The sequence below is a fragment of the Rhineura floridana genome, chromosome 8, assembly GCF_030035675.1.
Source record: "Rhineura floridana isolate rRhiFlo1 chromosome 8, rRhiFlo1.hap2, whole genome shotgun sequence".
NCBI lineage: Eukaryota > Metazoa > Chordata > Lepidosauria > Squamata > Rhineuridae > Rhineura > Rhineura floridana.
In genome coordinates this window covers 127,472,595-127,484,083 of record NC_084487.1, presented here as the reverse complement: position 1 = coordinate 127,484,083, position 11,489 = coordinate 127,472,595, and the positions used below count along the sequence as shown (strand labels likewise).

The window sequence follows — 11,489 nt, the reverse complement described above, 5'->3', positions numbered from 1 at the left end:
CACCAGCAGCGACCTAAGCAAAGGATGTGTTTTCTTGTTTAAAATAGTGTCTACCATACAGTCAAGCATCACCCTGAAATTCTGACACCAGAATGAACATGAGAGCTCCAGTGATCCTAGAAAACCCATGTCAAGCCGAGGGTGCTCCATTCTCTTCAGACTATCAAGCAGTGCTCTGCATGTACAATTCTACCGTACCAGCATGGCCGTATGATGTGCTTCTAGCTTCGGTGTACCTCCAAGGCCACCGTTTTATTCCAAATACACTGAGGGTGAGGAGAGATGGCAGAACTTAGCAGGTCGGAGACAGGAGCCTGGGAGAATCTAACGCTGCATGAATGGAACTTTGCAGGTTGGGTTGTGTCCAATGGCAACTACACACGCACGCATGCACACACACTATTTGTTGAGTTTGCTGTAGTTTTTTAGAATGGTTTTCTGTCAGAATGTATTCTTATTGGACAGATTAATAGACTATGAGATGGTTGTCAATCCTCAGAGGTTCCACTAATAATACTTAAAATTTCCTTTCTGTTCAAGTCTGTCCCTCACTTCTGTGTTCCCACACACATCTGTCGAGTGCTTATTCCTTATAATGCATATTGGAAATGTTGTTTGGTTATTGTTAAAAATTAAGGAAACGTGGATAAACAACTGTGAAAAAAAAGAAAATGAAAACTTTAATAGTTTAATTTGATTTTTTATCATAAAACGATACATTGTTGTGAGAAACTAGATACATACAACACTAATTTTTTTGAAGGGAGTTTCATTAGGTTATTGGGTCATACTTAAGTTTGATACACAGAAAGGTTCACTCACCTAGCAAATAGATCCTTCTGTACAGTATGCATATTGGTGGCATAGATGCCCACTCACCTGGGCCCCAGTGGGATAGATTAGTGGGATATGTCTTGATGTGGCAGAATGCTGATCCAACTGCAGCCGCCAGTTGTTCTGCAGCCTATGACTGAGGCTGGATTGGGCTTTTTATCATTAATAATTTAAAAACAAATTTTACCTTCTGTGCCACCAGTTCAGGTCTCCTCTGCATCCACAATAGGTACATACTGTTTCCATGTACATGTACACGATCCATGGCTGGATCACGGCATAAATGAGTAGAATTATTTGGTTCCACTGCACTGTTGATTTCATATTAGTCTGTCACAAAGAAACAGTGATCTCAAAACACTACACCATGGGTGTCAGCGCCTGCAATCCTTGGGTGGATGCCAGGGCCCCACCACTCTGACAGGTCCCACTACTGATGCCTGTACGAGGCCCTCCTTGATTTTTTTGTGGCCTAGTACACTAAGCAATGCCATGTGGCTGTGTGTCATGGCCCCTTCGGAGGACTCATCAGACGAGGATGACTCGGGAGTAACAACAGCAGACCCAGAAGGAGAAACGGAGGAAACTCCTGAGAACCCAGCTCCTTCTCCCCCTCAGCTGCAGAGCACCCCAGACACAGCTGAAGCCCTTCAGCCAGATGCAGCCAGTGAACAGGATACTCCCCCCTCACCTGCAGAATGTAGACAACAGAAGGTCAGGCAGAAGAGGGGCAGGCCTGTCCACTTAAGGCCAAAACGCTGATGGCTCACACCTGCTGACAAACCTGCTCCTTAAAAGACAAACCTTGGCTTCAGCTTGTTGCTGACTACAACATCAGGAGTGGCTTTGTGTGTTTCCAGTTTCCCTGAACCTTATCTCGGACTGACCCTTTAGCAATTGAACCCGGACCTCTACTGACCTCGCTTCTGGACTTCTGGCTTGGCACATAAGCTTGGAAAGGGCCTTGCCCTTATCACGCTTCATCCTCGTTAGCCTGGCAGATTTATGACCAGGCTGCCAGCTAAGGACTTTCCCGCCCTGGCAAATACCCAGGAATTTACAGCCCTGCCTGCACTGCAGTCTCAGTGCAGAGCTGACAGTGTGTTTAGCTACCCTTTCAATTTCTCAAAATGTCCCAAACAAGCATTGTCCTAGGGTATTGCAAGAAAGTAAGAAGAGTAGCTAGACTCGGAACACTGCCCCCACAACCAAGTAAACTTGCCAGAGTTCACTGACAGAAGAGGGGGCCAAGAAGAGGACACTTTGCCCATAGACCTCTCAAACCTCGAGATGGCCCTACTGTTCCACAGGTGTGAGATCTTTTCTACACTTGTACATTTTAGCGAGAGGTTCTCTTGCCATTTAAAGCCAACATATTTGATTGAACAGCCATGAAACAATGTATTATAAGTTGATGCTCATGTGCTCTGTGCAAAGATAATTTTCATCAATTCGCTATTTACTCTTGTGTGTTCACTCTTTGATGCAGCAAACCACTGTTGTTGTTTTTTAAAAAATTAGGCCAACATTTCCAAAAAGCAATTAATTATTATTGTGCCAGTTTTGCATATCTAATTGGCAGAGCTTGGAAAAGTTACTTTTTTGAACTACAACTCCCATCAGCCCAATCCAGTGGCCATGCTGGCTGGGGCTGATGGGAGTTGTAGTTCAAAAAAGTAACTTTTCCAAGCTCTGCGGTATATGCTCAGATAAAGCAAGTATAGGCATTTCTGCAAGAAAAATATATGCCTTGCCTATCCAGCCCAGCACTCTTGCCTGGTGCTGGAATCCTAAACACGTTAAGAACAATTAACAAAATGCAGAGGATTGCACTATGAGTCTCCCATATTTTTCATTATAAGATCCCTAACAAGGTCTGATACCAAAGCATGATCCTTCCCACTTTAAGGTCTAGGACTACAAAATAGGGTGTGTCTGAGCTACAAAAAAATGGTACAGTAGGCATTTATACTCCTCAGAGAAACACTAGCAACCATAAGTTCCATAAAGGAGGCTAGGGATCTCTAACAGACAATTCTCAGCACCCTTTCCAAATCTCAGATTGGTAGGTTTCGGAGAAGCCATGACAGGTAAACTGGAATAATAAGACGTGTAACTTTTCAGTGCAAACATGGTCAGTCTGGTTCACCACCATATATTTACTGTACAATGTAAATTGGTTAAAGTCCAAATCCTTATCTTCCCTTTATGCTTCTGTACAGAGCAAACCTGCAAACTCTCTCCTAGTGATGGTTCTTAATTCAGTTCCACAAACTGATTTCCTTTGCTTCCGTTCAGTGTCTGGTAACCATCAACTCTGAGCTAGAGACAGACTGCACTTTTGCTTTAGTGAACTGAAGGGGGTGAGACAGAGAGGCATAATTGCATTGCTCATGATGCACATAGACATTCTACCTCTGCCTCTGTGCAGGGCTTGGGGGGGGCAGTTGTACTGTTTCATAAACCTGCAAGCCCCGTTTAACCACTGGGACAAAGAAATGCACGCACACTAAAGCCAATGATGGTTCTACCATAACGTCTATTACTCCCCACCCTGACCCCCCAAAATAGTATTGTGCACCTGTAGTCTGCGAAAACTTCCATTTTCCGCTGCCTTAATTCTCCCTCCTTATAGAAAGCACTTTAGTGATTTGATATAAACTCAAAACTAAGTTGTCTTTGACAATCTAAAGGTAAAAATGTGAGGTTACATTAAAGATTACTGTTTTTGACCAAGGGGTATAACTATATGGAGATGTGGATCTGGGGTATGCCCTGAGTTTGTTAACCCCAATGGGCTCTCACAGATGGGAGTACCTAATTTGTGCATTTCCCCCTTCAATTCTAAACGTTCAGGATGTACAACAACGACATAAAGCCAAAGCTCTACTGTAGAACTCAAAAGAGGTTATTTGCTGCTGCCATTTTACTTTGAATCCTGTGCCACATTACAAACTACTTTTGAAACTCTCCTCCATTTCAAAATAAAATTGCAATGCAACATGAGAGGAATCGGATGCTGTTTGGGGAAAGTCCAAAGGGCCATGGGACACGCTGAACTGGCCATGGGACACGCTGAACTAGCCATGCAGTTCTTTTAATCAAGGCAACATAATTATTAGCACATCCTTGTCTTACCCGCTGATTTAACATCAAGTACTAAATGTATTGTTAAGTGAGAGTTTCCCCAATACTGGGGTCATTTAGACCCTCAGTATCTTGGAATCCGCAGTGTTTCATTTTCCACCATTGACTTTAGTTGGAGCCTTTCTAATCCCAATGCCTTTTAATGAAACCTTCAGATTAAAATATAAACATAACACACACAAAATGAAAATCAGAAACACCAGAGAGCAAACCCACACATACACCAACACTACATTGTAGGAGAATATATAGAGAATATCACATGGTTGTGGGGTGGCCATTTTACATATTTGTTAATATCAGCTAGGATCAGTTATGACCCCAAATGCATAGGAGAGTGCCTTCCTGATTTTTTGCAATGAAAAAGTTAATTTCATAGCCAGGCAAAGCATTATAAGAAGGAAGGGTAAGGGCAGGCGAGGCTCTGAGCATGCAAAATCTTGCATGCAGCACCCTGCCTTAAGAACCTCTGCAAAACACTTAGCAGAGTTTAAAACTCAGTAGAAGGATAGGGAGCCAGACACACTATTTATTTGTATATACAACCCAGCTAGGTCAGATGCAAAGGTTATTGCTCCATCCTACTTCTATTTTAGATAGTTTGCTATTGGTCCTTTAATTAAGCTATAAACCAGATATGTCACTTGAAAAGAAAGCTATTTGGTCTCACTCCCACATGCCACCCCCATCCCCTCAAAAAGGTGTATATAACTTTTTATTTGTTTGTGTTCAACATTCACTTTGAAGCTCTCCTGCTTCCATCAAGATGGCAAGGTCAATCAAAACCAGTACTCCGAAACAAAGATGTGCACGTTGACAATATTGCGGTGTGAGACAACCCCTCCAACAACGTAGTTCATCTCTAGTTTCAGGGTAGCATAGAAAGGGCCAATGATGGGCTTCACCTGGCGAACCACACCTATGGATTTGGGAAGAAAAACATAAAAATTAAGATTAGTGTCACTGGACTCAGTTCTCCCATCTTGAGACATGACCTTAGTCCTTTCTGTCAGGTCATTTCCAGCAGGTGATACTGGAAGACTGCTGTTCTGTCAAGGACCAGGAATCAGATTTCTCGTCATCAGAGGCAAGGACTCCGAACCTGAAAGGAAAGGGCATGTAGGACCAGCCTCAAAGATGAACCTGTGGGCCCAATGACGATCTCCACCCCCGGCCCAGAAATTTGGCACTGTCATCCTCTGACTCCTCCTCTACAGAAGACCCTGAGCCTCCCCTGCTCCACTGCAGTAGGAGGTTCCTAGAGAAAGGTGAGTCCCGTTAAGTAGGACAGCCTCTTGCAGCACAGGTGGTGCTAACAAATAGGTGTTACTGCTGGGGTACTGCTATAACAGGGCTCAGTTCAGAGCTCTGTGTTCCCTAGAGCCTAGGACTGTGTCTAGCCTGAACTGTGCCTTGTATCTAGTCCAGCATCCAGCCTGAACTCTGCCTTGCCTTGTGTCCTGCCTGAACCTAATCCCACTTTGCATTGTCCCCTGCCTGAACGCCAGTGATTTACACTCTGGTTGAGCTAGGGTTGCCAGGCTCAGGGCCTGAGAATGATTCTGTATCTTTAAGAGAAGAGAAAATTCAGCCAAGTGCAGGTTTTCTTGCAACACTATAATGGGAAAAACCACAAGGTGAAATTATCCCTTCCCCCTGCACAACTTTTAAAGATACAGAAGACCTCTTGGTTGCCAGGCCCACCCTCCAAAAGGTCTTCCATATCTTTAAAAGTTGTGCAGGGGGAAGGGAGAATCCCACCTTGTGGTTTTTCCCATTACGGTGTTGCAAGAAAACCTGCACTTTATCTTCTCTTAAAGATACAGAATCATTCTCAGGCCCTGAGCCTGGCAACCCTACCAGGGACCGTGGGGCAGGCTTTAGTTTACTTTGGAAGAGAGAGCACTGGAGCCTTTTTCCATGTCTTTGCAATGCAAAAAGCACAACGCCATGGAGGAAAATACTCCCCTTTGAGCAGATAGCGTTGCCACTAATCCCTTTAACAACTTCCTAAAGAAAACAATTTCAACCAAGGATGCTTTAAGTGCAACAACCAATTTGCAGCTCTGTTTTTTTCTCAGTTCAGACAGGAAAAATGTCCCCAAGCCATTTTCCTGCCCCTCCTCTTAGCTTGAGGCTGGAGAGGTATTTGTAGCTAGCAAGAAAGCTTAAACATTATTTTATTAAAACTGTAGTGAATGTAATAAACCCATTTGTGGTACCCAACTCTCAACACCTGCCTAATTAGGCAGTTATTTAAACAGTGCTTTCACCTTTTATTTTGGAGAGAGACCCTGAAAAGGGAAAGCAGTTACATCACCCATACCTGTCAAGGTCTGTGCTTTTCCTTATAGATGAACTATTGCTCACAGCAGAAACAAGCCACAAAACTGGGAATAAAGCTAGAGACAATAATTTAAGAGAACCTTTGCTTCCCATGATGGACACAAATATTCCTTTTGTCCCATTTGTTAAGCTGGGATGGACAGATTTTGAAGGAAGACAAAAACCTGTAAAGTCAATTTACCAGAAGCAATAGTGGAGTTAGTGTACAGACAGTGGGAGGTTGGAGGGAGAGGCTACTGTCTTACTGTTTGTTGATTTTGATTATTATATATTACATTTTTAACATTATTTATAAGCTGTCTAGGGAATGTTAGGTGGCTATAGCTATATATATTGCTGGGCAGCTAATATATATATATATATTCTGTCTTCCAAAATGCCTTCTACTCTGAAAAAAATAATAAGAATCTGGTTGTAGACTGTGACTCCCTGACAATGTCTTATCTCTTCTACTTTCTCCATGCAGTTTGCTGTCCTCCGCAGTAAACAGAGCATTTGACTCATTGTCTACTGTACTGTCATTTTCTGAAAGTGCAATATATAAGATAACAAAGGGTCACACAAATTTTAAACTTCTGCGGAGATAAACATTTTGGTATAGAATTCCTTCTTCCAGTTATTAGAATCTGACAGTGGCATTTAATTTGCACGGAAATCTGCAGTTTAAGAAGGATTATTTGATATGTATCCCATTTAGATCTTGGCTGAGGTCATGTTTCAAAAGTGGAGTGCTCAACAGCATGTGTGGAATTCCAGAGCATCCTCCTACCAGTTCCCTGAGAACACATTGGCCTCGGATCTGATGGGAGAGATAAACGTTTGCTTATGCCAGCTGTCAGCACCCTTTTTTTGAACGCTGTGATGACCTTAAAGCTCTGTCCTACTTAAATACTGACTAATATCTTCAGCATGTGGAGAAATAGCAAACTTTCCACCACATTCATTTCGCTTGCCATATTCCATAAATGCACCTCTCTTTTTAAGCATCCTTTTTTCTACTCCCTAAAATATTGCATATAAGATTCATTTTCTTGGACTGATTTTCCTGTATTATAAAATTGATTTGTATTGGTGCAGTAACTGAGACAGGGGTGGAGGGTTAGGGAATCTCCCTGGAATATAGCCCTGGCTATGGAAGAAAGTATCTAAGTTGCTCTCACTACAGCACTTTTTTAACCTATAGCCACATGAATCAATAGGATAGAATCATGTAACCCAGACAATTTCCTTCCCACTCTGCATACACCCTGGATAGTGAGCAAGGGGTAACCCTTGCCAGACATCCATGCTGAACCTTCAGTGTCTTTGATGCAGTGAGAGATGAGGTGGCCGTGGCTGCTTCTCTCTAGTCCTCCTCTGCTCCTGCCATCTATCACTCCTCCTCTGCCTGAAATCTTCCTTGTTGCGGCATTCAGGAAATTGGACAGGGGGAGGGTCAAGCAGGAGGAGGCGTGGCAGCCTTGTCTCACATCAAAGTGTCATGTACATTTTGGATGGAAATGTGGCACCTTACTAGCATAGCAACTCATTTTTCAGATAGGCTTTGTTTGAAATGGCACAAAGGCCAAAGAACCAGCAACACTGGCTCCACCTTCTGACTCACTCCCCCAAAGGTCAGATCTCCTTTCCCCACCACCTCCAGTGTGAACCAGAAAGGCTCTCCCTTGATATACCTCTGCTGTACAAGGATGGAGTTGGTTTCTTGTTCTCAGTTTTTTATTCCTCATTTATGTGAAAGTTCAAAACAGAACTGAAGGAGCAGCCTCGATAAAGAGCTGGAATTTAAATGTTCTTGCCCGCCCAATAAGAGTTGAGTTACTATTAGGGATGGAAAGATGTCTGTTTCGGCTCTCTCCCTTTCTTCCCCCCCCCATCTTAAATTCAGTTCTCTACATTTCTGCAGCAATTTGCGATTTTTTAAAAAAATCCGCATGAAAATTCTCCAGCATTTTAGTGCAAATTTCTAAACACATTTTTGTAGGCAGTTTTATTTATTTGATTTATTTATTTGATTTATATCTCGCCCTTTCTCCCAGTAGGAGCCCAGGGCAGCACACATTTTGTCTAATGTACATATTTTTGCAAGCAATTTTGCATGTTATTTTCACTCCTATATTCATTTTTATGCACACTTTCCCCTACCATTTTTGTAAACGTTTGGTTGGCTAGCTATATTGCAAAATTCAGATAATTCAAATTATGAAGGATGGCTGTGTTTTAGTTTTCATATTGTTTCAGAAAGTGAATTTGATAGATTGGGCTTGAAATATGAACTGAATCAAATGTCTTACCCATACTCAGTTGTTGTTATGTGCCTCCAAGTCGACTATGTTGGACTACGACCTGGGAAACCAGGGTTCAAATCCTCACATAGCCATGAAGCTCACTGGGTGACCTTGGGCCAGTCACTGCCTCTCAGCCTCATGAAAACCCTGTTCATAGGGTCGCCATAAGTTGGAATCGACTTGAAGGCAGTACATTCACATTCATGAATATATCAACTCTGTTGCTTTTGTGTAGCAAATAAGGAACAGGAAATGCGCTCAGTGCTTCAATGTATGAGGAATGAATAAGGAACTAAGAGTGTGACCCCTCACACACACAAAATAACCATTAGACCACTACAAATGATATCTTCACACATCCAGTACAGTGTCCTGCACCCAAATGAAGTGATGCTAGGGTGTTTCCTAGAGAACAGTCTCCTAAAAGTGTGGATGTATGACTTGCGCTGATACAAGTACTCAAAGGGGCACCTTCCCCAACACCAGCCACCCCAGGTTCACAGCTACATAGGGGAGGCCCTGCACGAACTTCCCCCAGTGAATGTGACCTAGCAGGACTTTCTCAGTAGCAGCACCTTGCCTATCAAACTGCTTCCCGTACAAATCTGGTTGCCCCCACCTCACTTTCATTCAAGTGACAGCGAATGACCTATTTATTTATGCAAGCCTTTGGATCAGAGCAGGAGTGGCCCTATTGCAGGGGTGGGGAATCTCTGGCCCGTGGGTCTCATTAGGCCCACCAGGAGTCCCCATTTGGCCCATGAGACCATTTCATACAAGCCAAGGCCACCTGCTTTACACCTGACATCATGTAGGACATCAGGTGTGAGGCGGCTAAAAACCCTGCTCAGCAGAAAGGAATTTGCAGGCCCTGCCAGCTGGCTGATCAGTGACATCTGCAAAGCTCTATGCGAAGCGATCTGCAATAACTGAGAAACGGCTGGTTGTCAGGTCTTGCACAGCCCATTCCACAAGGGTTCCGTGAGACCCAATAATCAGCCGACTGTTGGGTCTTGCGGAACGCTTTGCCAACTGTGTATTGGCTTGCATAGTTTGATTTCATACCATGCACCTCCACCCACCTGTCAAATTTGGCCCACAGGGGGTAGGGAAAATAACAGTCTGGTCCACCAGCCAGTTCCACAGCCCTCCCCTACTGATACAACTGCATCACTGGTTGTTAAATGCTATTGATTACTGTATTGTACTGTTAACTCTGGTCTTAATGTTGCATTTTACGGATTGCTAGCTACCTTGGGTTTTGTGTGAAGAGGGTGGAATGCAAGGAATACATTAATAAGGGTCAGTTGGACATTTGATGCGCAGCACAGGCAATCCGCACAGTCATACTGCAGATTGCATTTCTGTGCTGTGGCAGTTGTGGCAGCAAGACAAGTAGCGCAACATCACTTTCCTTGCAACGGTTACATTCTGGGCTGGGATGCTGCATCTGTCAACAATGCTGATACAGCAACAGGAGCAGACATGCCTTTATTCAGACACACCCACCCTGCAAGTCTGCCATTCTACATGCAACAGAACAAGGCAAAGGCACCTGGGGCCACCATGCAGCCTGATTTGTGGGAGGGGATTCACATCAATGGAAGTTGACACAGTACTGGACTTTGGTATACAAATGTTTCAAAGTTAGAGTGCCTCTTATTAGTGAAGTTGCCAAAATGCATATTTTGTGATTTGGTCATAGGAATCTAAAGAGCTTGTAATGCTCTTTTCAAACAGCATTGCAAACACCATCATCCTAGTGCCTGTAGAATGGTATGGACTTTAAGAATACAGTAGTTAGCTAACCCTGGAAAATAGTATTGGATGAACTGGGGAGACCGGACTCACAGTTCAAATGCTCACTCTGCTATGAACCACACTAGGTGGTCTGAATTCAGCCACAAGTGCTTCCAAGCTGTTGCTATGTCTGGGCGACATTCAGTCCCATATCAGCAAATTCAGGCTGCACAATTATAATTGATTGGGAGGTCTTGAGCAATACACCTATTTCCCCAAAAGTTCAGACTGTGCTGGTCAATCATCTCTGGACAACACAGCCAATCACAATAATCCCTGTGGTCCCTTCCCTGCCTCCAGGGCTAGAAAATTTTTTTTTTCAATAATAAATTCCAGTGGGAGTGACTTATGAAGGATAGGGGACCCCACTGACCCTCCATTTTAATTTTATTTCCTACTTTCCCTGGTGGATTAAACTGACAGCTAATCAGGAGTCCCTCATAAACACACTGAAAGTTTGAGAGCAGTTGGAAAGGATTATGAATACCCATCCCAACCAATCAGATTCATGCATTTGCAGTCTGCCTGTTGCTCTTCTTCTGAGGCTGAATTGCTTTCCCTTCCTTTTGCAAGCAGCAGGTTACAGCAGCAGCAAACAGAATATTTTTTCCTCCCCTTCTGTGGCCAGCCAGCCTTTGAAATCAGCAACATCTTTCTGTCAGATCATTGTTCAACTTCTTTGTTCACCAAACACACACATCAGCCCCTTCGGGAAGCCTCAGCCACCATCTTGGTTGATGGCAGGTTTGCACTGCAGCGTGACTAGCATTTATGTCAAGGGAGAGGTAGGTAGGTGGGATGTGAGTATGTGTGCTGGGGCCCAGGGCAGGCTGATGCTGGCCCTGAGCACTGTCCACCTTGTCCTCCCCGTGCTCCTCTCTTCTCCTCACCAGTCTCTGCAGCTCAGCGCCCGCCTGGAAAATCTGGACCACCTAATGGGCTAAGGGGGCGCTGGGTAGCAGGGCTATAATCTGGGTAAAACCTGGCTAACCAGGCAATATGGCAACCCTAGTTGTTGCACACTTCCAATTCTGCTTTGGGTGGGGGAACAGAATAATGTCTTGAGCTGCGTAGTTA

General features: G+C 43.8%; 1 protein-coding gene across 7 annotated transcripts in view; it reads right to left on the bottom strand.

Moving 5' to 3' along the window:
• Nucleotides 1-720: 720 nt before the first annotated feature.
• The window catches only part of FBLN1 (fibulin 1), a 133,782-nt gene continuing 123,013 nt past the window's right edge, over nt 721-11,489 (bottom strand). For all 7 annotated transcript variants that reach the window (XM_061582442.1, XM_061582446.1, XM_061582447.1 and 4 more), the window contains one exon: nt 721-4,900. In XM_061582442.1, the coding sequence (XP_061438426.1) occupies nt 4,761-4,900 (140 nt within the window). In that variant the 3' untranslated portion in view covers nt 721-4,760. The remainder of the gene's footprint in view (nt 4,901-11,489) is intronic.